General features: G+C 40.1%; 1 protein-coding gene across 1 annotated transcript in view; it reads right to left on the reverse strand.

The window, feature by feature from the left end:
- Positions 1-27558, reverse strand: part of SLC22A16 (solute carrier family 22 member 16) — a 37721-nt gene extending 10163 nt beyond the window's left edge. Inside the window, exons 1-6 of the mRNA XM_074896154.1 lie at positions 27451-27558; positions 7959-8435; positions 5092-5209; positions 2661-3210; positions 708-835; positions 229-338 (exon numbers count right to left, since the gene is read on the reverse strand). Of these exons, the coding sequence (XP_074752255.1) occupies positions 229-338; positions 708-835; positions 2661-3210; positions 5092-5209; positions 7959-8435; positions 27451-27500 (1433 nt within the window). The 5' untranslated portion in view covers positions 27501-27558. The remainder of the gene's footprint in view (positions 1-228; positions 339-707; positions 836-2660; positions 3211-5091; positions 5210-7958; positions 8436-27450) is intronic.
- Between the last annotated feature and the right edge of the window lie 344 nt (positions 27559-27902).

Here is a 27902-nt window from a genome sequence, read left to right on the forward strand (position 1 = left end):
AGTTCCCCAATGAAACCAATCATTGCACACGGAATTAAAAATAAATAAAAAATTATGGTACAGCCAAACACTAGACAATTTTGAAGCAGCTGAGGAATTCATCCCCACCCAAGTCTTTCAGATCACTGCCACAGATGCCAAGAGCTGCTGAATCTTGTGCAGAAACACAATAAAGGAAAGGATATACAACAAGGTAACGAAAAATACCTGACTGGTGAAAGTTCTTACCTTACAATTGTTGGGTACAATTCTGCTGTGTAGAGATATATAAGGCCAAATGCCACACCTATTGAAAATTTCCCAGCCATATTTGCTAAGATAATTAATATATTGAAATCCTATTGAAAGAGAGCACAAATAAATAAATCACTAGAAAATAACACTGTTCCAAAATGAATTTAAATCCTTGAAAAGTTGTGACCCTTCTTTAAACAATAAGCAATACTTATTGCTTGCTTTTTTAAAAATTGGTCTCAATAAGTAACTAGTGGCCACATCACTTTTTACCAGTTCTGTTTCACTGAAGCCCTGGGAACATTTTGTATGTGACTCCAACAATGATAGTGCAACCTGCACTGAAAATACCCGATTTAAAAACAGCCTTTAATCAACTATATGATTGAGAAAGAGCAGCTGCATCTACACACTTAGAAGCCTTTAAAATTAATTTCTACTATAGGAAATACTTTCAACAATACATGACTAACCTGAGGTATGAACATAATTAAAACACAGATCAGTGCACTTAAAATAAGGAACGGAATGAGTGTGTTTCTCCTTCCCAGTTTGTCCATCCCAATGCAAGCAATGATATAGCAAGGCAACTCCACAGCACCTGTGAGTATGAAATGATTTAATTTTAAATCATGATTACACATATTCATGTTATAACTAACTTCCTCTTTATGAGCATTAATTCAATCTATGGGGTAATAAATAAGTGAAATCTAGAGATAAGCAGTGTGTTGGGCTAGTTCCTTTGGTAACAGAAATGGCAACAGAAAGCAGAAAACATGGTCTAAAATACGGTAGTGGGGGATGGAAAAGGAAAAGGGAAAAGGGCAGAGCAGTCCTAATTCTCTTTGGGGTGGAAAATTACAGAAAACAGCAAGGCCACGGTCCTGCTTTTATGACACTGGCACTTGTGACTGAAAGCTCTCCATTTGCTGCTCTTCTGCTTCAGGTATTTTCACATCAACAGCTTAAGCATGCCCTCAAGGAATATTACTAGCGTCACACTGACACACCTCAGGATTTTCTCGGTTTCCACGTGGACACAGAACTGAAGACACAGGCGCTTCCCCGAGCTTCAGCCTCAAATCACCCCAATGTAAAAGGCAAGCAAGGTCTCTCCAGGTCTGGTTTCTTGAGTCAGCTTCACAAATACAGAGAATGGAGTTCCTGCTTTCCCTCTTCTCCATTAAAAAGAGTGCAGCTTCTTACAAAATCCCACTCTTACTCAGATTGTCTCTTCCCAGAGAAAAACTTCTACAGCTCTAAAGGAACTGGCGTTTGGCCAGGACTGTTCATAAACCCTGTGTAAGCATGATTTGCCCCTAGACAAATTATACTGAGCCTAAACCAGTTTGGACATGTTTTAAACGAACTTGCTTATGAAGAATGCTACAATGTCCAACGCAAATTCAAGGAAGAACGTAAGATACAGCCCTGAACAAACAGGCTGCATTCCTTTACTAAGCACATACAGTATGTCAATAAATCTATATCAGGAAACAACCTTTTGGGCTTGTGTTGGTCAAAGCAGGTTGCAATTAATCAGTGTTTGTTAGTCTGCTAAAGTATTTTTGGAAGAGGTGGATATGGTGATTTACGCATGGTGTTACTCCACCGTAACAGCTGAGTTATCTGTGCAAGACTAGCATCCACTCTTCAACACGTCAGTCTACCAACACACTGTAACACAAACTGAATTCATGGGACCCCCAGCCCTTCTGTGTGCTTATGTACATGAACAGTCACATTCACTTTACTGAGAGTACTCAGCTGCATAAAGCAAAGTGCGTGATTTAATTCTTTGCTGGCTCAGAGCTGCATGCCTGATTTAGAGTCTTCTGAAGTCAATGGAATATTTCCACTGATCTCAACAAACTTTGGATCAGGCCTTGAATGCACTGAGCTGCCTTTATAAACAACTTACATACCAGAGGAAGATTACAGTTAGACTGACAAAATTAAAAGAATACTACAACTAAGTTGAAAATATACTTTTGAGAAAACTAGAATTACTCTTGCTTCTGAGAATTATGAATCTATTTTCTACACAGTTTGTGCCTTTAACAAAGCTGTGTGAATTTTTGTGGCTGGTCTGCTACCCTTGGTGTTTGTGTGGATCTGCTATGTGCATAGAAGGCAAAGAGGAGACAAGCAGAATATGGTTTTACAATCACAGAGACAGATGGAGAAGAATTTTGTACACCAATGAATTTTAAATTATCTTATTTTTTCAGAAACAGTAAGATTTGGGGTAAATTATCCTTCTCCTGTGTTAGTCAACTTTATGAAGAGGTAGCAAACTTTTTGAACAAGGTTCATAATTGAATGAACAAAGTTGAAAAATTGGCTGTCAGATCTGTAGACATTTCTAAATGTTATATAGTTCTAGTTCTGTCATAAACAGAATATGGTACAAAAATATTTACCTATGAGAAAGAGATTTAAATATTCATTGCCTCCTAGATTGACAGAACTGAGGGAGAAGACATAGTACCCCAAGCTCCCAGTGAACCAGATCAGCCAGACTGTGATGGTTCTTCTTGCAATGTGCCAGTTACAAAACAGGTCTAAGATGTTGTGCTTCTTTGTTGAGGACGTGTCATTGTCACCCGTTGTACCACTGACTAGGTCATCTTGTTGGACTGAGCACAGTTCAGAAACTTTGCAGGGAGTGCTTACTTTATTCCATCTTGCCATTATATTGATTACTTTTTGTGCATCTTCATATCTTTCCTCTGACAGAAGCCAAAAAGGTGTTTCTGGGAGCATCCAGCAGCACAAGACAAAGGGAAGAGTCGCTATAGAGAGAAATATCTGATAGACCCACCAGGTCCGAACCAAAAATCCCACGAGTGCCACAATCATAATTCCCACAGCAAAAAAAGCATGGACATGCATAGAAGCCCAGGTTCGTGCTTTAATGCCAACAAATTCAGTCACATAAACAAAAGCGACAACCAGATAGCCACTTGAAACCTGGGGGGGTGGGAGAAAGAAAGAAAACAAAAAAAAGTGAGGTTTGTATCTACTCTCCTTGTGCAACAACAGCAAAAACAAACAGCTAAGAGTGTTCCACATCTGTGTAGCTTAATTGCCACCGCACTGGCATGTCCCACACTAACAGAAAAAGACAACCCTGAAAACAAATCAGCTGGGGAAAAAGTTCACTCAAACCTTCAGTGCCCAGACACTGTATTTAAAACTGTGAAGTGATTTTGAATGTTTCTCTGCAGTGGGGGAGAGCAAGCAAGAGACATCTCAAAAAGAGCCTAATTTGCTGATGTCACTAAACCCTTCACCTCCCAAAATCAGGTCCCTTAATGACATTGCAAACAGGACACTGGGAAAAATAAGGTCCCCTGAAGTAATTGCCACTTCTGAAAATCTTGACTTTGGCTTTTAAATAGATTATTAATAATCTGTATGTCAGGGAACTGCAATTTTACTGAGAATTTCCTTCCACACCCTTGTAAATTGTCTCATTAAATCAAATTTTTACAATGTTGGAAGAGAAGCTCATATACATGGTTATAGGTTCTCATATATTATCTAGTGAATGCAATTACTGGCATATTCTGCGTTATAGTATTTCTTCACTGAATATATATATTTTATTGAATGTACATATATTTCAATTTCTCTAGCAACAGCAAACTCTTGGTATCTCAAAACTTTTCAAAACACAGACAGAAAATCTAGACTAGAAAATATTCCAGTATATTGTTTTGATTAATCAATTTTCTGGTTAAAGATATCCCAGTTAATAATACCTGATTCTGAACCCACTGAACTTGACAGGAGAGCTGCGATGATCTCAGTGGCACAGGGCTAGAGGTTTAGACCTCCGTCTCACAAATCAGTCCCAGTGGGCAGTTAAAACCTACAATACTGGTCTGGTCTGAGCTTTTTGCTTTTCTAAGGTACCAGAGCCCCTAGCATCAACAGCCAAGGGAGTCAGTAGAGGGACTCCTGTTGATCTCACTGTTCAAGGCTGAAATGCCCAAGCAGTTTTTCCTGCTAGGAAATCCTTCTGAGTTCTAATCAGACAAAGGGAGCTCCAGGTGCAAGTTCCTGTCTTGACTAATGCACTGTCAACAGGAATAAAATTAATTATGTGATTATTTTCAAATTTCTAACCTACTTTAAATAAGTTACGTAACTTTTCTTGGGATAGCATTCTCTTTATGCATGTATTTGATGTACTGAAAGACTACAAATATTATACTTTTAGATGTAAAATAGTAATTTAAAATTGGTTATTACCAATTAATAAATAGTGGATATATATCATAAATATATATAAAAGTACGTGTATAGATATGCATAAACATATATACTGGAATACCCTTAAGTACTGTATAAATATCTAGGTGTTAAACATGTCTACCTATGGATTTAATATTCCAGATGTACCTTAAAATACAGAGATGCATGGAAGAGAAAATGCGCATCTCTCCTCCATCACTTAAAATGGCAGAGATAAAGATCATCCTTATTACAGATTTGTTATTTTAAGAAAAATATACTCCATTTCTAGCAATAAGGAGAAACACAATGGCAGCTGCAATGCAGAATCCAGTTTGCTGCTCACACTTGGTATTTAATTACCAGTCCAGCAGAGGTTGGGATGGAGGAAGTACCAAACACTGCTTCATACAGACGCTTTCTATTAATTCAAAGAGGAAAAGTGCTGTGGTCCAAGAACATTCAGACTCTCCCTGCTCTGCTGAAATAAGTGCAACAGAGGGGGCTTTAGAATAATGAAGTAGGGGAGGAAATAATAACAAAAGGGAGGTTTTCCTGAGAAGGGGTAGGAAATGACACATAAAAAGAGCAAGGGTGAAAGTCCTCTCTTACCATAGCAAGAAGAAAGCGCACAATCACAAAACTGTAGTAGTCAAATGTGAAGGCCACTGCGATGCCAAATACAAACTGACCAGCACTTGTGAACCATATAACACGCTGTCTTCCCAGTCTGCAAATCACAGCAGTAACAAAATTATCAATAACCACAAACATTCTACTAAAATACACTTGCAACTCCAAAGAGCTTATCTGGAAGTGAGTCTGAAAATACTGTAGTTAATACTTTCACTCACCACAGAAACTCTAGTTTAGTTACCTGTATTAATTTTTCAGTAATTCCAATTTCCAAGAAAAAGGAAGCTTCTGTGGTTGGAATTTCCATTCCACAATTCTTGGCTGGAAGCAACATGCAGAAGTGGGCATTATATATGCTACCTCTAGCTTCAAGTTTAACGTCTACATAAGTAATCTGCAAATCTGCTGTCTTATTTATGAGAACAGCAGGTAAGACTTACTTTTCCACATATTTTATATTAAGTCTCATCCAGTTAATAATTTCTACCAAAAGTTAGCTGTGATAACACATGCCATCTCTTGCCAAAGTAATAGCCAATTTGGATAGTAATGAAAGGCTTCTGTAACCTATCTTTGTCCAGTTATTTAAAGTTGAATTCTCTAATAAATGACAATTACATGGGAACTGTGATTGCATCACAGCACACATGCATGCATGTACAAACACAGAAATCCAGGAAGCTAGTATACTAACAATAAAAAAAGTCAAATACTAGCTTCCCATCAACAACATAGTAATTTCCAGAGTAAAAGAAGGGCATTTAGTAAAAAGGGACTTCCATTTGCTTATCTTCTTCCTGTATCTCAAAGTAGAGCCAGTTGACCCTAAACAAGTGAGCACATGCTACCACTAAGAAGCTCATCTGAGGAGAAAACCTAGAAATCTGCAGTAGATATACAAGACTCTACTGAGGATTCATTATATTCTATCCACAAATGCTTTGTAATACAAAATGTGTGGAATAATTTTTCTTTCCTGATAATATTCTCTTGGACTCTTATCATCGACTCCAATGTGAACAGATTTTCAAAGATGTGGATATTACATTTAGACAGGGAGTTTGAGGACATTCAGGGGTGTGGGCTCATTTGTTGTTTTTTTTTTCTCCACGGGTATCTGGTAATACATTACAACCACTATTTTTCTCCAACCTTGACCTGGAGTCATGCACATTTGGTCTCTGATCCCTGCCAGAAGAGATCCCAATGAGTCCTAGCTGTCAGAGCTCTTCTGTTGGGAAATCTGTTAATTGGGAATGGGAGGAACCCACAAACTTATTTCCCACCAGCCAGGATGTGTCAGAAAGTTGTAAATCTGCAACTCAGAATAGTGTATTATCTTAACTTGCTGTCCATGGCTTGAATTAATGGAAATGAGAACTGTATGATCATAACCTTATAAATCATGTCCAAGTATTAATTAATAAAGCTATGAATGATTTAAAGGGAAGCAGAATAAATGCATTATATTCTGGTTTTGCATTAAATATGGTTTTACAAAACCTTAGGTCAGGAGGTAGGATTGATTCTAAAAGCCAAATTAAAAAAAGATCATCTTTGCTTTTTGCATTCCCATGCTGTAACTGTCACACTGTAGAGCACTGTGGTAATGAAGGAAAATCAGAAAAAACAATGCCTGGTCTCCTTTTTCTGCTTATACTGTTAGCTGTGGGATAAAATGCCACTCTTCACCTAACAGAGCTGTTAGTCAACAAGCACCTTTATAGAAAGAGATAAGTAACACTAAACCAGCCCTCAAAGCAAAACACAGGTACATAAAGTGCCTGAGACAAAACCAACCACAACATAGCTTAGGTGTGTGACTTTCATATGGATAGACAGGCATGGCTGGGTGTTCTTCTGAGGTAGGAATACACATGTTTATGTTGAGAGAGAAAACCACGAGAAGCAGAAGGATACAGATGTACATCCTCCATCTCACTATTGCTTCTGAGTCCAGCTCTGATGGCGGATCTCAGCGCATGCTCTGAGATAACATCCAGGGAGGAAGGACTGGAGGGGAGGCAGGCTGAAGGACAGCCTTGGCACCATGAGCAAGGGACTGCTCGGGTTGAGTCCCTTCACGGACTGACTCTCCTCATGCTCAAACAGAACTTCATACATGATGGTAAACAAGTGAAACTACAGCACAGCTCACTGACAACTATTTATTCTCTTATCTGGACTAACCTTCAAAGACTGAAGTTTAAGCTAATCATTCAGGGAAAAACTACAATTGGACAGCAAGGAAAAATAGTGTATGGGTGTTTATTTTAAGAACATGGGGACTGATGAAACCCTCAAAGCCTCCACATCAGCCCCACAAAGCTGTACTCATGACAGAGGGTAGGAAATTTGTGATTTTAAACCACAGGAGTTTTAACCTTCCAGTAGCCCTTCAGCTGTTTATCACATCCAGAAATAAAAATCTGTGTTTTCATGAGGAACCTCTCCTCATGGAAAATGAGGTGAAAATCTACTCCCAGGTTTTACTGTTGCTATTACTACTAACCTTTGTTATTTCTGTTAAAAAAGAAAAAAAATTATCTAAGGGCAAATACTAGCTGCAGGAAGCAATTTGAGGGATCAAGGCCTAGAACAACGGATGATATAAAGTAGGAAAAAAGTTCTAAAAGCAAATGATTTGCACATAAATTTTAAATTTAGTTCTTGCTGTTGGAAAAAAGTTGAGTTAAACACATCTGTGAATAAAACAATATCAAAATCTCCTGTACTGTGAATACATAATTTTGAATACACAATTAATAAAAACAACAAAATGGATAGATAGATGTGGAGTTACTGCAGTCTGAAACTACAATTTTCAGAGGATGGCACTTTACCTGTCAGCAATGTCACCAAAAATCACTGCTCCAATCAAGACTCCAAGCATGAATGTAGGCTGGATTAATTTTGCAAGCCATTCTCGGTCACAGACCAGATCCCACTGCGTAACAACAGTGCTCCTCCACTTTGTATCATCATAGAGAAATCCATCAGAACAAGAAAATACGGACTTGTTGCCTTTGTATTCATATTCCAGACCCAAACTGACTTCTCGTTTGGACCTGCTGCATTGATTAAGTTCCCAAATTTCTCCATTTTCCAGCTGGACTACAATGTAATTTTCTGTTGATGTCCATAGTGTCCAGACGTCCTCTATACTTGATTCAGAGGAGTTGTAGAAAAGAACACTACTCACATTTCCAGGTATCCCACATACAAAGTTAGGAGTAACAGCCATGAACACAGATGCTAAGTAATGGATACCACATGACATAGCTTGAAAGACAGATGCAAAATAAACACATGCTTGAAATCTGTAAAGGGAAAGAAAAAGGTTTACTGAAGAAAAGTCCTTTACACATGAAAAAACCCCCACCATAATTATGTTGCTAGGGTCGTAAATGGAGATATCATTAAAGTGTCCAGTGTTTTGTTATATAGTGCTGCTTCAGTATTAGCTAAGCCCTGCAAGGGACAAAGATGAGAAAAGGTCTATAGCAGAAGTAATCTATAGTCAGGAAATAAATGCTGCTCATAGTCACGTGTTTAGCCATACACAGAGAAGACCATTTAAAAAGAAACAATTCTGAACTTAAGCACTTAGTTCCACCCTCCAGTTCTGTGTAGTATATCCCCTCAAAATAAGGCCTTAGATTACTGGAATGTTTAGAAAACCCAGAATGTTGCAATCTCAGGTTCTGAGGGATAGAGATATGTACATCAAAGAAAACAAACCAAACACATTAAACCATTTCACTTAATTCCATCTATCTTCCACCTCTCTTTATTGCCTCCAACAAACAAAGAGAGAATACACGTAGACACATGTAGAGGAAGACAGAATCTGAACAGAGTGAAATGTTTTGTACCAAAACACAGCTGTAAATTGGGTTGGGTTTTGGCTTGAACAGGGTGTGCAGTTATCCATTAAAGATTGTATCATAAAGCAAACATGGTAAAAGAATGTTTTACGCATAGCCTCAATTTTGGCATTTCAACAGCTTTTAAAACATGCTCGAGATGCAAGTAAATCTTAGTATTTAAATTGCACATGTATTCTGAATTTTGAAAGACTTCCAACGAACTCTAGTACCACTGACTGCAAATTCTAGACAGTTTCTGATAATCTAAGCATAAGGAGTCTTTTTCTCAATTAAATGTTAAAATTATGCACATAATTAGTACAACATCTGTTCAGAAAAAACAACAAAGCTTTGGTTTTGCCTCCACTTTTTATTTCCTGAAGGACAATCAACTGCACTAATTTGAAGAAGCATTCAATGAGCTTCTATATATATAACCTTACTGCAGGATGTGGTAAGCCTTGGTTAGTATGAAACAAAGAGCAGCATTTTAAAAAAATGGTCAGAGGCTATCTCTGCTGAAATTATAGGAAATGATGCCTAAAAACCAATTGCCTTGAAATGTTAGAAAAGTCAGACCAATTCCAATCCCTGTAACAAATGTGACCTCTAGATCACTCCTCTCCAAAACATATCTAGAACTCCCTATTGAATGTATCTAAAATTCCCTATTGAATTCCCTAATAAAGATTGCAACAGTATCTAGCCTAGGACGTTTAAATCATCTACCATAACACGTTCTAATTAATTTCTATAACTAAAGTATTTAAATAGAATTTGCTGGATACATTGTCTTAATGTCCAATTAACCTTTCCGATTAAACAGTTGTCTTGTATAACCTAACTTCATCCACCATCCTCATTCTCTTGCGACGCTTTCTTTCCTTGGTAAATGTAAACCCAGTTGCCTATCCTGTATTTCCAATGGTGTTGCTGCTGTTCACATGCAGAGCTTTTTAACCCCCTTTCTCTTGACAACAGCTCTACTAACTTTTCCATAGCAGTCTGAGGAGAGGGTTGAATTGTTAAATCCACCATGGCAACTCAAAAGCTGGCTCCCTCTTGAAGACACTGCAAGGCAATCCTCACACATGTGCCGTGCTGCTCCTTCCCAAAAATTCTTGTGAGAGATATAGTCAAGAGAAATTGAACATAACCACAGCATCCCCTAAGCCTGTCAATCCCCTCTTAAGAAAATAGCTTCTTGAGGACTAAGTAGTCTATGCTAAGAAGGACTAGCCATAAATCAAAGCAAGGCTAAAACAGCTCTGAAAGGCTATCTTAGACCACAAAAAAGCAAAGGTTATTCTGAAACATAACTTTTGCCACCCTATTAATGCAGACAAATAGGGTCAACATTTTTTAGTTCATCTTCTCTAGTTTTAACTGTTCCCATCAAAAGACACAAACTCATTTTAAAAAAAGCAGAGCAAGACCAAACTGAACAACTTTATTGTTACAGTATGCAGAATGACTGAAATCAAGACTAGAAGACCTCTAGCAAAATAGCAAATTAAATCCCTAGAAGCTGTGAGGTTCCATCTTCTACTAGCTAATAGAAAGTATCATACCTGGAACAAAGATCCCCAGTATTTGCAATATCTGTCATTACGCATCATGAAACTACAGTGTCTGATAGCCCAGCTGCTATTTCCCAGACCGAGAAAGAATGAAATAATTTCAAACTCTCATACATTCTTCTTCAGTTTCACAATTAGCTCTCGCACTACAAGAAATATCAGGTTCATCATTTCTCTTCTACCCAGAGTAGAGTGAGCAGGAAAGATATATTTATGCCCTTTCTTTTTGGAGAGGCTTGAAAGAAGGTAACTTGTAAGGACTGAGAAGATGGCATGAACCAATGCACTACATCATTTTTTAAAAACCCAGATCCCAAGAGCATCACCAGGGCTATGATTCGGATCAGGTCTAGCTAATCTCTGCACTAACTGTTCCCTTGAGAGTTTTATCTTACCTCTTCCTGAACACTTCCTGTGATTATACTTCAATAACCACTTTGACAGACTGCTCCACTGTCAAATCTTTCTGTTGGAAAGTTTCTCATTAAATCTAATCTTGATGTCCCCTTTCCCAGTGTAAGACTATTAACAGCTTATAAAACATCCTTGTGCAACCTTGAATAAATCTTCCTTGTCTTTTATCACTTTGCTGTACAGAATTATCAGTTATCCCCCTTCAGTTACTTTCTAAAACTGTATTAATTACAGTCCCTATCCTTGCCTCATTTTTTATTTGTGTCCTGTAGAACAGTTTCCACATCTATACAGGATTTATTTTAAAGAAATATCTGTGTCATGCCATATTTCACCCACCTTTCAAGGGTTTAACTTAGAACTAGATATAACTGATTCTTGTTAAAATGTTCTTCCATTCTCAATGTTACAAAAATCACGAAGAAACCCAGTCTGTAGTATCATTATTTTTCTTACCTAATTTGAAGCACCTATGCTAAGCAAACGCAAGAAGTCAAACAGAATGGCAGATACACATTAATAGACATAATTTATGCTATTTATTACTTCATTTAAGAACAGGAAACCGTGTTTTTACATCAAAATGGCTGTGTTGTTGCAGAATCCTGCAGAACAGATTGCACTGCAGTTTTTAACCTCTAACTGCTCAATAAAAAAGCCAAGGGGCATGCAGAGGAAGCAGAAATAGGGGAGAATAAGGCCTGATGTGAAGTTAAAAAAGTGTCTGGCAGCACCAGTGGCTGAAGGCATCCCACACCACCCTAACGGGCTGCCACCGCACTAATGGGCTGCTTCCCTGCCTGTAAAAACTGTTCTCTCCAGTAAAATTCCACAACAGGCTGGCTAAGCCTCTCTCTGTGTATATATATATATATAAAAAACACATTAAAAATATCCTGAAAGCCTGCTTTGCTGTGAAGGCAAAATTCTTTGCCAACTACAGTAGTATTGTAACAGCATCCCCACTGGTGCTAGATTGAAAAGTCCAACCTTATGAGCTGCTGAGAATCTCCTGGTAGGAAGAGCTTTCCTTCCAGAAAGACCAGTTGTGTAGAGGACAGGAAATTCATTAACTTGCATATTTAACAAAAATTAATTAATTAGGCTGTGACAACATACTGAAGGCATGAAAAGCATGTAGAGAGGAAGATATATGGGATGGAAGAATACCATAGATATATAGAACTTTGCTTTACAGAATGGCTGAAGATTGAAAACGGACAAAGACACAGGCCCAGCCTCACGGTAGACACAAATTTGCTGGAACAGAGGTTGGGACAGCAGACAGTGTTGAGCAAGGAGGAACATAAAGCTGCTGCCTGCTTTATTGCTAGCCTGGGATCTCTCCCTTTAGATCTTTGGGTGCATGAGTTTTATCCCAGCCCTCTTGCTGTGGCCATGTCAGTGCTCTTCCCCAGCCTTAAAACCCTGGGGCTGCTTCTCAGCCCATGCTCATGCGATGGCTGAGCAGCTTCTCCTCTTTTGCGGGAAGACTTGGTGCTGGGGGAGCACAGCTGCTCCTGCTCGGGGAGCCTGGAGCAGCCCCTGCTGCAGGCTGTGCTGGGGCAGGAGGTCATAGCAGAACGTACACTGGTCATACACTTCACTGACCCTGAGGCACAGGTTAAAGTCTATGTTGTCCTTGCTACCTACTGTAAATTATTAACTTTTTCCCAAAATTCTTAAGAACACTGGACTGATAAGAAAGTCCTTTATTACTGAGCTTAAATCTATTGCAGGCAAACATGTAATATAATCCTTTCAGTAACCTCACCAAACTCCATTTTAAAAGTTAAATTTCCCTGAATAAAGAAATAATGCTGCTCATGCATCAAAACGGTAAGAAAATACCGCAGTATTGCAGTAGCAATAAATACTCTTGATATTCACCAAAAGACAGCAAAGTCTGTGATCTGTTTTCCTGGAATGATTTCAGAACTGGCAGGTTTCGGCAAGGGTATTTTATATGCCAGCTATCTTCACATACACACATCAGATTACATAGCATATATTGTTGCAAACAGTAGTTTCTAATAGCCTGTTTTACAGATTTCTTTTTAAAAGCCACACTTTTTGCATTTTTTAAGATCTGTGAACATGATGACTGTCCTAAAAGGTATGATAATCTCTCTCAGTGTTTTTCCATCTCTTCAGTGATTTGCCATGGGAGATAATTATTTGGCAAGTACATTTTGTCACTCTTGCCAGGACTGTCAAATATAGGAGTCAAGAAGACATTGTAGGTTACTGCTCCAGTATAGAGACACTTAATGAATGCCAGAAGTCAAATGAGCATAAAACTGTCTTCACAAAAGCTTGAGCAAGACACAACATGAATATGTTCCAGCCTTTCTTAAAATATTTCTATGAAATTTCTCCCCAGTTATTCTTTTTTTCAGTTTACAGCTTACAGTAAAAAAGACTTACATTTTCTACCTCCTCTGCACAAATTTTAAGATCTCACCATTAAGAAAAGCAACTGGTAATATCATAATGTCAGTACCTCAATTGAAGAAATATTCTTCCATAAAGATAATGATCTAGATCTCAGACCACTGTTGCTCTGGCTTTAGTCTCATGACACAACATCTCTGTGGCACTGTCACTGTAAAATATTTCCTTCCTTCTCCTTTCCCACTGTTTATTCATCCCCTGAGACAGTGCACTCTACCCTCAGTTGCAGTGGTACTTTTTATGTGGACCGGCTGTGAATTTTATCTGGGAAACTGATCTAACTTGAAAAAAAAAAAGTCAAAACAAAGCAGATGATGATTAAAAAAAAAATAATCCAAGACAGATTAGTTGCTTGATCCAATTTATATTGCAGCCACGCAAATAATCTGAAGGGTGGTACATCTGGCATGCAAAAATACTTTAAGTGGGCATTGTTTATGTCAGAGAAAAAAATCCCCAGCCTCAGAGTACTTTTACCATTGTTAGTCATTGCAGCGTATAGGAGGGATAAAACTTGTTTGTTTCTTTGTCTGTCCATCAAAGAGAGGAGAGGGAGAGTTACTAGATACTCATCAAAAGCTAATAAAGAAATTTAAAAATCCTTTTAGTGTAGGACAGAGTCACAAGGCCGTTCTGTGATTAGCAAAAGATTTGTACTATTCCACAGGTTTTACAAGAACTATTTTTACTACTGTTTGCCTTTTCAACCACCTTGTTAGCAAACTGCTTAGTCAGAAAACACACTATGCTTTTATTGTGCAGTGTACACTCAACAGGATGGCTTCAGTGGAAAGAAATTTCCAGATATTTACTATTTCTGAAAGAATTTATGTTCAGTGACCACTTCCACCTCTGTATTCCATCCTGGGGTTTTTAAAGTGAGAAAAGCCATTCAGCATTCTTTCCACTCTAAACCAGAAAGCTGTGATGCACTTAGACATACAGTTTTTGAGAGGAAAGGAGCTGAATGAGATGCAGGAGCAATATTTTTGCTATGGTGCAGATGCAGATTTCGAAGCAGCCTTAAATATACAACAGACACGGCCTTATTTGATAAGTGAAGAGTAAACTTCCTTCTCTCCTAAGAGCAGTTTAAACCATGCTAAGACTGGGTCTCAGCCCACATCAGCAAGACGGTTATTTCCAGAATTTGCTTTTAGAGGCAGAAGATACTGTGTTGGATACCCAGTTTAAAGATGCCAGCAGCACAGATGCAACAGGAGTAAGAAAGCCTGTAAGGGATCAGAAAGGCCCCAGGAATTATATATCATCACTGGTGACAATGTGTGCATCAACATGCAGTCTCCAAACAGCAGACACTTACCAAATCCTTCTTACAATCATTTAAAATGGATTCTCCAAAGAACTGCAACACTTCTGTCCCATTAAAGCTACGTATGTTTCCCTTTGATTGAGAGAAGCCCAGGATTTGTTCACCAGAGTCAAGAAAAAAAACCATCAGCTGCTCACTACTGCACATTTGGTATAACAGTTTTGATGAAGACAGTCACATCAATGTAAAAATCAAGGATTTAAGGGCCATACTTTTAAAAGACTTTTTTTTCTTTCAATTAATGGAACAGTTCTTTGGTTTTGACTATCTAAATCAGGCTCATTAGGTTTCTGTCATCACTTGGGACAAAATAATCCAGTTGATAAATATTGCTGGGTTTCAACAGTTTAGTAGCATAGCTTTCATCTGCAGACCGCTGCCATTAAAGATGCCCCAATATTTCTTGCTGCCCTTTGCCAAGGTTACTTTCTCCAGGGGAACCCTAGCCAGACAGATGGTGTGATCACAGCTCAGCCACTTCAGCGCAATGCCCAACCTTTTGGTTCAAATGTCAGAGGAACTGGACTAGACACAAAGGCTCTGGATTTGCACTTCAGCCACACACACGTTCCCTCTTGGCTTTACTGTGAAAGTAACTTCTGGCTGAAGGGGAACACATCACTGGGAGTGGCAACCTTTTAATTGCTGGGGCTGTATCCACTAGCTTTCCTGCATAAGTAAACTAGAAGGGATTCCTGAGAAGTCACCAATGGATTTGGAACAGTTTGGCAACATTAGAAGTTAGCACAGCTCTTGGACCATAATCCAGGCTCCTTAGGTGAAAGGAAAATAAATGCTAAGTAACCTGTCATGGAGAGATTCTTCTACAGATAGATTATCTAGTGAAGGGAGAGATCTACAGTAGCTGCCTGTGTAACAGACGCCAACCAAACATCTCACTTGCTGTGAGAAACTGCAGTTTTTCTCCTTCACATATTTATAGTATCTATCTTACAACTAGTAGAAAGGGAGAAAAAAAGTGTATATTTAAAACTATCACTGAAAATAATGGTCAAACATTAAATGGTGCACATTTAATGGCTAACCTTCTTCTGTTCAGCCTTCTTTTTTGATTATCAAAATAAGTATGAAATAAATGTCTGTAATTCTGGTACATGTGCACCCATACAGGTAAGAGTAAAGCAGTCCTCAAACTTGAGGTCATGGCCCCAAGTGGGGCTACAGCAGTTACCAGTGGGGCAGCAATCTCAGTGGGAACAAGGCTGGCAAGCAGGAATGGACTGCAACTGCAACAGCAATTGGACACCTTCCAATGGCAGAACTGGAGTCAATCCATTTCATTCTAGTTATCCACTTGTCCTTTCTGCTTTACGTGTGTCAAGGGTCTATACTAGGTAATTTAACTAAAAAAGAACATGATCATGCAGTTTTTAAGTTATTTAGGTTTGTTTTGGAATTGTTTGGATTGGTGCTAAACAGAGCAAAGTGGTTACACTTGAACTGTAGTAACACTTCAGGCTCTATAATTGGATGTTTCCATTTCAGGAATAGCATTTTTGTAAATATCTACCATTTGGAAAATTAGTGTGCACTCTGTCTGCATGATATATTACTACCATTACTTCTCACAGAGAAAACTCAATTCCAGTATCTTTGGTAACACTGTTCTTTGGGTCAGTCTCTTTCTGGGGACAAATACAAATTAGCTATTTAATTCCCCTCCATGCTGTAGCGTTTCCATCATCTTATGTAAGCAAATAATTTCACATCATAGTCTGTAAAGTTTCTAATAGAATTTAAATGTTATTATTGAGATGCCATCTAATTATAGACATAGTACTTCATGTATAAACTGTTACATTTAAGTCTTTTTTTTTTCATTTAGGAAATCAGATGTTTTCTGCAGTTTACCTCATGACACATTGTACTAATTTCGTTCAAACTCTGGAAGTTTACATTTATATTATCTATTTTTTTTTTCTGTCTATAATCCTGAAATAAAACTAACTGGGTTTCATACAAATTATGTTCTTACTTCTTTGTTATTCTATTTACATATTTTTTCTGCAAAACTGAACCTGGTACAGCTGAAGGTACGAATACATGGATTGAATACCTACTCCACAGTGGTAAAAACTGTCCATTTTGAAGCAACCAAGAATCTATTCTTCAAAGACTATTTTGCAACATAATTAAGCCTTACTATTGTCATAATTAAATTATGCCATTTATGAACTTTTGGGGGCTTGTTTCCTATTCATAGTTACACCTAAGAAGATTAGGATGAAGACAGCTTATTTTCAGTCTGAATTCTACATAAATTCTCTTCAAACCATGCCACACTAATTGTTAAGCATACTTCCCAAGGCTTTAAATTTCTATATTGGAAACTTAATTCCTTCCTGCTTGGAAAATGATTGTAAAATTTCTCATTCTTACAGGTGTTTGAAAGTCCTCATGGGAAAACGTAAAACAAGTAAAAAATCTGCCTAATTTAATAATACTGGACAAGACTTTCCTACCAGATTTTTGTAACTTTTCCTGCACAAACTAGTATCTTCCGAATTTTCAGTTAGAAATAATAAGGCATATTAGCTCTGGATCAAATTATGTTTAAACCATTTCTGTAAATATATGACAGAAAAGTAATGGAATTTTGTGTTGTTCCATCATTTCTTTCTTCCTTAATATAAGCAATAATTTTATCCATAGTATTGCTTTTGCAGCCTAGAATATGATTAAGATGATTTGGTCTATTTCTGTGGGTTACATAAAGTATTGTATCACCTGGATAATGGGTCATTTTACTCTCCCAGGCTCCATTTGCAACTCCTACAATGTTCTTTTGTTAATTCTGATTTTCACCACAGTGACTCTTCATCAAGAGCAAAACAAAAAAGCTAGAGCGGACACCTTTGTTTATTAGATTTTTAGGAGTATTTCACTGAAAAACACCCGAATCAATCACTTAACAAGATGTTACATTTAGGGAATTCAGTCCCGGATAACAATGTCTTCTAAAACGTGGGACAAAGTCAACATGTAAATTAAGGCATCACTTTAGGGAAGGCAACTCAGCTTCAGCCAGAGATTCTTTCCTGCCAAAGAGAACACAGCAAGTTGCAATTCTACCCATATGGAAATCTACACTTGTAATTCTACAGTTCTACAACTTGAAGAAAGGGATTCGATTTAACGCACAGTGTGGTATTGTTGAAGTACTGTCTTCTATTAAACTTGGTTTTGCTTATGTATGAATGGTTTAAGTACATCCTTTTTAGCAGCTATGTTCTACATTCAAAAGGAAAACAGCCTCCACACCAACAGCCTTTCTCTCTTTATGTAACAGAGTAGCTTGTACCTTCTACAGACTTTGTCAAAGCTCAGTTAGGTCACCAAAGAGGAGTAAGACATAGCTCCCTTCTTCCTCTCTTTCCAGGAGTCTACACTGATGATCCACCAATAGTTCATCAGCTCTTGCAAAAGCTGTTCAGAGGTTCTTACAAGGTCAGCCAGTCTGTCCCACCCATGTTCCTGCTTGCCAGGTTAGTACCCCTGACAAGCTATCTTCTCCAAGGCAAGGTAGGTTATCTCTAAACCTATGTAAAAGAAGGTTAACTGAGCGCAAGAGGACTTCCAGCTTCTTTTGCAGGTTTGCAGCTCACCTTCCCTCCAAACTGTTTCTCTTCACAGCAAATGTGTAACCTTCTCTTCACCTATAAATCCTCAACTCCTTCCCCCCCAAATGGTCATGGGAATTTGCCCCATAATAAGACCTTATTAAATGATTCATGCCCACTGGAGAGCTTTTCAGTTTGTTTTGCTTTGATTAGCAGCCTGGTCACGAACTTCTGTCCAATTTTTGTTTACTTACATCTCCTTCCAGTTTCAGTCCTGGATACTGGTTTGGCTAGCCTATGCCTTCACAGGACAAGAAAAGTATTTCTGTTTTCTCTCCTCTGAGAGATTTACACATTGCAGAGTATATAAAATAGTATGAAATGCTGAAAGTTGATTTAATAGATCTTGCGTATTTGACAGACTGCCTTTGATTAGTTTTAACTAGACAAAGAGCTTTTCTACAACCTCTCGAAAAAAGATTAGTCAAAATCTTAACAGCATTATTGATCTTCCCAAAGACTAGATATTTTCATTAGTTTTATTGGTCATTTATCTCTTCCATGATCAATAGACTGAGTTATTCTACATTGTTCTGGACTTCTTAATGGAAAGCAACCTTTTCATTCCCTGTCATTCAAGGAAGATGATTCTATTACCTTTCTCTTTGAACTGTTAAAATTGGAAGTAACTGAAATTAAAAACAAAGAAATGCAGATAACAGATTTGACTGTTTCCAAGGCTAAGAATGCACTTTGACTTCTTATATTCTGTAATGCACTTTTACCTGCTTATACTTCCAAAGCACTATCAGGCTCTTTCCTTGAATCTTTCTCTTATGGTAGCTCATGCAAGGGAATGATCTGGAATAATGCTGTTTTCTAACCTTACATAAATACTTACAAGCAATATACTGGTCCCATTCTCCATAAGAATCCAATAAGGAAGCTGGATTCTGCTCAGACTTACCAGGATTCTTCTACATAAATCTATTTTTGTACTAACTGTCCCCTCTATTCTCAATGGGTGAGACAGAACTCAGCTTGGCTATGCTGATCTACAAAGGATGACAGTTCTCTGAAGAGCCTAAAATACAAATGTAAATGAGATGAGGTCCCAGTTGCTCTGACCCCGGCACAAATTGCCTCTCTTAGAAGGGTGGAGCTGTAAAAAGTTTATGGTATTTCCCAGATCTGCTGACCTAAACTGGTCTCTAAGATGCAGGAAAAAAATCCAGCCAGTAATTTGTTCAGGAATATGAGCCATGAATATAAATTATTTAAATGAAATGTGGTCTCAGTGTAATTTCACCATATATCCAATGGCTTTGTGTGGGAGAATGCTTTTGGATATTGCTTAGCTATTATTACTCATTTTTCACCTTTTGTATCCTTCTTTCTAGCACTAGACAGTCATCCACCAAATGAAATATTACAACATAGATAGGTAATATTTATTTATAGAAGGGCTAAATGAATATTATTAGTAATATTTTCTAATTTTTCATCAAGGGCACAAAGATCTATGCCTGCAATTTAAAGGCTAAAAAAAATGTATTTTTGCCTACTTCCTAATTTCTAAATGATTGCATTAATCTTCCTTTTTCCTTTTCAGAAAGTCAGTTGCAGGTTTTATTCCCTCACTTTCCACAGCTTTGGGATTTCCATGTTTTCAGAACAGGCTTCATCTTTTATTTCTCTGCCCTAAATGCTCTTGATTCAACAGTTCACCTAAATCAATCTTTCCTGGAATTACCTGTATTCAAAGAACTGACAGCAAGGATTGCTGATGGAAAGTCAACAACGTAGCAAGCATTGTAACAGTAGTATTGTTGCATACATGACAGTTTTTCTGATGCCTGACAGCAGAGTGATGAAAGGATCTTGACATCTGCTGCATGTTGTCTTGAGATGCTGGCTAATGCTGTGACACAGAAAGTGTCCTGCCAGAAGCATTTCCCACACCTCAACCTTCTACTTAAGCCTTAGATAGTTAATTCAGGTTGAAGGAATCTGTATGTATACTGTACACTTGGATGCAACATACTGTATATGGTACACAACCCAGATACATCTGTACTAATTCTCTAGACCCCCTTTCATTCAGTGAGGAATCACAGACAAATCTAGGTGCACCATTTATCTTGTCCTAAACCACTCATTGAAAATAAGAGATGGATCATGCCCTTAAAGAGTCTAATTCTCCCCCTTGACAAGGTGACTAATGCAGATGTCTAAAATTTATACTATAGGCCTGTACAGTGAGATGAGTTCACTAGTGCCTTGATTTGGACATCTGATTTCCCCACACAGCTAGCACAGGCTTATAGAGATGTCTCAGGTAAGAACTTAGATCCTTCCAAATCTCTTTCACAACTTAGAGAAGTCTCAATATGGCTGGAAAAGTCCAGGCCATCATGGATACAACACATTTAAATGGCACTGAGCTCCATCCAAAGTGTGGTGCCGACTGCTCTTAACAGAGCAGCAATTTATTCCCAGTTCTTTGAAGCACCTTCTCTGCACTTCTTTTCTACTTCCTGCTGCCCTATCAGCCTTTTCCATCTATTCTCCAGGGCCTGTCCTGTATTCTTGCCTAAGCACCACCGCTGAGGCTGCACCTTTCATGCTGCTACCTAATAGTAATGCCTCCAAATAACAGAAAGGGGAAACCCAACTTCACACATTCTCCTGAGAAAAGTGTTCAGTCTGTGATCCAATGGATGGCGCTTCTAGATTCCTCAAACCACATTTTCGTTGTGTGTGATTTTCAGAGAACATCTGCTCTGAGTGAGTGAGCATTATAGTTTGGCTATCAGTATATGACATTAAGGTATACATTAGCACTCTAGGTAATTTCAGTATTTTTCAAAGACAGCTGAGATTTCTCTCCAAGTATATGGACAACGTGACAGATCAACCATCATTATTAGCACTTGTAAGTCTCTGTCTTGTACAGTCTGTCATCACACTTTTTCCAGTCTTGGCTTTGAAACCGAGACATAGCTACCTCAGTTGAAACTTTCTCTGTCTTGTTATTTTTTCCATATTTCTGAGAAGTCGAGAATCTCACGTCCTTGCTCAGCTGCAATAGCTTCATGTCTCAAACCACGTACCTCAGTTCCATTCTTGTGTATAGCAAAATGGCAGCACAGAAATTTTCATAGCATGTCCTGACGACTTCTAGGGCCTTGGAAAAATTATCTAAATTTAACATTGTTTTCTACTTGTATCGTTTCACTTGCTGCAATAAACTGCTCAAACTTTCCATGAGTAAGACCTTTTAGAAAACATTTCCTTCCAACTTTGAGATATCTTAGTACTGCTGAAAATCATGACTATTATGAGAAAATTATTGACAGGGCTTTTATAGGAGTGATATCCCAGCCCTAGGCATTGTATTACAGGGAACACACTGTGCAGTGCCATATATATTTCATTTTCATTCATACCATAATATTTTGGGATGAAACAGCTGACCACCAGCTCCTTGATGAGTGTGACAATTGCCTCGTGCTGCCATAACCATGTCCACGCTACAACTTCTGTCTAGAAGCCACCCTGGGGGGTTGCCAACATTTCAGAGGTACAGTCTGAATCTCAGCAGCTGGTTTGCAAATTGTCATTGATTTACTAGCTTTCAGTTTGACTGTTTCTTGTATCGCAGGTTTTAGCCTTAGAGGAGTAACGGACAGTACAACTACAATTTCATCCTGCTTTTATTTAGTTATTTTTCTGTTATTGTAATCTACTTTTTCATCTACATTTTTTATTATAATCTACTTTCTCAATCCAGAAACAGGCAGGGTGAGGTTGCCAGCACATTCTGATGCAGTACACTTTTGTCTATGCAGATTCTGCCTCCGATACGAGCTGGATCCCAGTAAATACTGTCAGTACCTCTTGCAGACCACACTGCTAGTGCGTTGTCACCATTATCCAGGAGCACTTGCCAGTATCCAATTTTGAGTCTTGAGAGTATTTCTACTTTTGCCTAGTCAGGCATAGATAATAAGATCTTTGTTTAAGCTGTTAAGAGTCTGCTCTGTGAAAACACATGGCTTGTCTCGCTTCTCCAAGGCTATTATGGTGCCATTCAACCAAAAGGATCAAGTACTCTGCAAAATATCCGGACACACCTCCCCCCCAAAAAAAAGGGAAAAAAATGAAATGCAGCCAAGTCCACTTATTTTATCCAAAGGACATCTGAGATGAGCACAGGCTGATTCAGATGTTATATTATAGCATAGTTATAAAGCTGAAGAACATTTATCAAGCATTTCTGTCAAACACCACCCCTGACTAGGAGCCAAAGGAGGACTTAAGATTCGAGATTCTTATGTCTGGCACATTCCAGTAGACACAAACAGCTGTCCACTGATACATTTTGAAAACTGAATGACAGATATGTTGCGATAAACTTTTCCTCTGTATAAAGCAGCCAGATTTTGGGGGGGAAAAAGTTTTTTTGAAAGCAATCTCCAGACCCCAATATTTTGTTCATCTTCAAGGAACTACTCAAAACTTCAAGAGAAATTCACATTATATCGTTTAAAAACATTAATTTTGTGCAGGATGTACTAAACACTAAATGTATCAGTGTTTCAGAAAAAGCTTATAATGTTTCCATTTTCTAAGTTAAAGCTAATCTTCTGTTCAAATGCTGAATATGATTGCCTGTTTCTCCATACTAACTTGGAAAAGGAAAACCAATTTCTCTGCATGTCCAGCAAGTCCTTCTCCACTTTAAAAATGTATTTTTGCTGGGGAAGAACATTTTCAGACATCTGTAAAATATTTGAATTTGAAAAATCGTTGCTTGAAAGTATTCTTAATTTCTTTTTGTGAAAAGAAGTGGTGATCACCATCTTTAAGATACTTGGGACTCCGTTATTTGATACAAACCCAAGAATTCCTGGAAGTAACATGTACACACCACAATTTGCAGAAGACGTAATCTGATCACAAGAGCTGTGAGCTATGAAACGAGAGGATAAGTGCATCAACATGAAAAGAGGAGCCTGGAAAAGTGCTGAGATGTGAAAAGAAGATAGACCTTTTGGTACAGGGCTTTAGAAGTGAAGCAAGAGCCCTACAAAGTAGGGGGAAGAGAAATGGCGTTAGCACTGTGTTCAAATATTGCTACTATGGCACTGACCAGCAGGGTCTGTATTGTAGAAGTTCATTAAAAGAATCTCTACAAAAGTCAAACCAGGTTTTTTATGAGCTAAGCATAGTCTCTGGTCTATTTAGGAACACTAGAAAAGTTCCAGGGAAATTAACAGAAAATGTTGAAACTGTTGGTAAGTGAATTAATCTCTACTAAACTCCATGTTTGACTGCAATGTGTGAGCATCCTATCCAAAGGCAGCCTGTCCTGCTTCTCTCCTCCTCACGGCAGCCATCACTAATCCTTGTACTGGTTGCTTTTAAAGCCCGAATTGTAGCAACTCCACTGACCAGGCAACAAGTTCATATAAGACAACAATGTAAAGATGTTAAAAACTGGATACACAAACATTTCAGTAAAGAGCAGTCATTGTTAATTTATTAGGTAGTCTGACTGCTAGTAAAATACGTAATTTATAAAACCAGCACTTGAAAATCTGGATAACTTACTCAACTTTGTAAAAGACAGACTACTTTAAAAGTCAATCTTTTAATAGATTCTGGAAATACTTAATCACAAAATCTGTAAACAGTGTCAGTGACACCCAATCCTCCCCTCTCTCCCTGACAATTTTCACCACCTGCTTTTATCTAAAGTATAAGCCAAGATTTGAAAACTGTAAATCACACGGAAAACTCTACGTACCATGTAAGCTGCATCTCATAGCTACGGGACGTTCCAGCTAGGAAATCAAATCCTTACTCCCATCCACACTTAGCAGAAGAGGTACCTTACCAGATTTCTCTGTAGGCAGCTATTCCTGATTAGATCATGTCTCCATTCAGCACTCTGTCATGGTGTAGATCAGAGCTGCAAAATACATAGCCTATTCCTCACCAGCAACCAGATAAGTAAATTCTGTGTCCTGCTGGTAGATTAAAGTCACTAAAATTATTAAAAGACCTTTAGTTTACCTGGAAACTAGATGTGGGGGCAGTGTGAGCCAGCCAGCCAGGTCCTAAGGCACACCTCCCCACCATGCACCCCCTCTGCTACCAACTTCACGCCCATTAGTTGTGTTTCCCCTTTCCCAGGGGCTACAGTCACTTCCAGTGACGGCAAATAGCTGACTATATCCTCTTTACCTGATAGGCCCCTGAGTGGGTTTTTGCAGCTGGACTGGGTGGGCAGAAAGGGGCTGAGGAAGGAGAGCCCATAGGCACAGGGTGGGCAGAAAGGGGCTGAGGAAGGAGAGCCCATAAGCACAGCCTGGCAGCAACTGCTGCATGAGAGAAGAAGGGTGCAGTTCAGCGCAGGTAAATTGGGAGCCTTAAGGTCTGGCCGCTCATCAGAGATGAGGCCATTTGAGGCAGACAGGACTATTTTTGTCATTCACCTCTGCAACAGCGAGCAGTGATGACTGCATGCTCCAGAGACAGACTCAAGAACGATGTTTAAAACAACCTTCTTGAAATTATAGGCCACAGATGCTATCCATGCCCAAATCCAAAGACAGGCATTAAGGTCTTCCTTCAATGGCAAAGGATACAGAAGCCATTACATTTTTATGGTTGTTCATGCATGTCTCAGGACTCCAGTAAGAACTATAGCATCCCTGAGACTTCAGAAGGGGAGTCTGAATGGAAAGCAAAATAGTCAGCATCCATGTGAATGTCAGTTCTGCAAAATTTACAATCTTAATCAAAGTGAAAGGTTTATATATTATCTGTATATGAATAATTTTATACAGTTACATACATGATATATATTACATACCTATATAATGCATACATAGTCTCTCCGTGTATATATTTATATACACATAAACAGCTGGCCATTCTTTACTGCATCTGTCAGATTTTAAGAAAATCAAAACAGTCTCAAAATACTAAGAGTCATGCTTGGATTGCTCAGAATCTGACTGTGGCAAATCTACAGAATCTATATGTAGTGCACAGGTTATATGGGCCTTATAAGTATTGCTTGGACTGAAGAAATGGTCGATTATCTGTCAGTGTCATGACGATGCATAAATACAAACTAATCAGAACTAACTTCATAGCTACAGTTAAGAACTTTTTAAACAAAGTATGATAGATTATCTAGCAGCATCAAGGGATTAAAAAGAGCTTTTTACACTTTTTAAATAGGTATACCCACTGTAAACTACTATTATACTTACTTTTAGCATGTGGTCTTTGAAATCTCAAACAGCCATGAGTCTAACATGACTGCAAATTTCTGTAGCCCGCAGTTCATCTCAAAGGTCTTACACCTAAAGCAAGCCCTGTTGAACTGCATCTCAAATAATATGGCCCCTAGATGTGAGGTTATCATTGTAGAATTGTTCTCCCTTTAACTGCAAGAAGTAGTTGTGAAAACTAAAGTATTAATAAATGTTTTCAAGCAGGAAAACTACTTTGGTAGTTAAGAATAACTACTGTTGTGTTGTTTCAGTGTCATGTGCCTGCTTTCTGCAAAGAGCATGCAAGACAGAAGAGCAACAGCAAAACAGACTCATTGCTAGGATTTCTCTCCTAGTTCACACAGAACAATTCTCTCCTACTTCTCCCTGCACACTGCAGAGGGGCTGGACTAGATGACCTTTAAAGGTTCCTTCCACCCCAAACTGTTCTACGATTCTATAACAAGGTATTTTTGTTGCTGACCCAGAACTGATAAGGAATGAGATACTCTTCACACAGATATGCATGTAAGTCACAATTTAGCCAAAGATGTAATTTAAGCCTAGGTACCAGTTAAGCAAAGAAAAAGTCTTTCCATCCGAACCATCTGCAGAGGCTATTGATACCCACCACTACCGCTTGTACATGGTATTAAGAGCCAATTCTGATGCAGAGTTCAGGTATGCACTTCTACCATTAAAGGGAGCTCCAAGGCTTTGTTCAAAATGCCGCTTCTGCCTGCCTCTGACAGAGAGATCAACACTGTGGGTTAGGCTAGCCCACTGGTGACCGAGCTAGAGAGTGCAATGCTGCAATTCAGCATCTTGAACTTGCAGTCAAATTGTGTGACACATGGCTCTATTCCAGACATCTGCTCTGAGGAGTATGCGCCTGCAAAACCCATGTCGATCGGCGCACTGTGAAAGTACGGGGCAGAACGTATTGTGAGGATGTGCGACTCTTAATCTCACAGTTCATACCCTCTAAAATTTCATTTCCTTGCCGAACGGTTCTTCTCCATTACCTCCTACAAACATACACCAGCCCCGCACCCACAGCACAGAAACAGACACGCACACACTTACCACACCTGTGTGTCCCATCTAACAAACCCTGGCCCGTATACACACACATCATACCCACAAACCACATGGAAGAAAGCTCGCCACGGCGCGTCACCCCATTTACCATACCCGTGCATCACACCCAACCCAGTGAAAACCCGGCGTCTATGGCACACGGCCAGCCTGTGCCCCTGCGCCCAAAGAGCCCGTCTGCGCGTCACGCAACGCTGCCACACGCGCTGCCTGTACCCTCCCATCACCCGCGACGTGCCTCGGCTGTTCCCGGGGCTGGGGCTCTGTGTGCGTGGGTGCCCGTGGGGGTGCGCGCCTACACGACCGCACCGGTGCGCGAGCGGGCCGCCCGCGGGGGCAGGGGGGCGCGCGGCGCCCGCACCTCTGCGCCCGCGCCGTGTGTGCGCGCACACGCCCGCCTCGCGTCACGCACGTGCCCGTTTGCCGCGCGTGGCGCGGGGGTCAGCTCCTCTGCGTGAGGCGCGTGTCTCCGCCTGCGCGCGCGCGCCTGACTCCCCACGCCGCGCCGCCACGCCGTGCCCGCGGATGTCTCCCTGCCTCGCCCCCCCCCCTCCCCGCCCCGTGTGCCTGCGGGTCCCCGCGGGGGCAGCTCTGACTCCCGGCCGCCCGCGTGAGGGCGGCTGTGACGGTCCCTGTGCCTGCCCGCCCGCCGGTGCCAGCGCGCGGGGCGGCGGGCCGCAGCCCCCCGGGGACGGGACGGGGCTGCCACGGTACCTGCCGAAGTGTCCCAGGGAGTCGAAGAGCCGCTCGGAGCTGGGAGCCATGGCGGGGCGGCGGCAAGCCGGGAGCCTCGGTGCCGCTGTCCGGGCGGTGCGGAGAAGACGCCCCGTCCCGTCCCGTCCCGTTCCCCGCCCGGCCCCCGGCCGCAAGGACGGCGCGTGGCCCCCCAGCGGGCGGGCCGGGGGGCGGGGCGGGGCGCCCGCCTAACGGTCACCGCCCCGCCGCCTGCCGCCCCCCGCGCGGGCGCAGGGACGGCCCCGGCGAGGCCGCGGCCCTCCCCGCCGTGGGGCAGCAGATCCCCCCCTCGCCGGGCAGGGCCGGCAGTGGGCAGGCGAGGCGCGGGGCAGAGGGATCCTCGTTCCGTCTGACCGCCTTCGGGCTTTCCTTCCCGGGCCAGCGGCTTCGCCTCTCCCACAGACCGAGTAGATGCTGGGTCTCTGCCTATC

The sequence above is a fragment of the Athene noctua genome, chromosome 1 (assembly GCF_965140245.1).
Source record: "Athene noctua chromosome 1, bAthNoc1.hap1.1, whole genome shotgun sequence".
NCBI classification, from domain to species: Eukaryota; Metazoa; Chordata; class Aves; order Strigiformes; family Strigidae; genus Athene; species Athene noctua.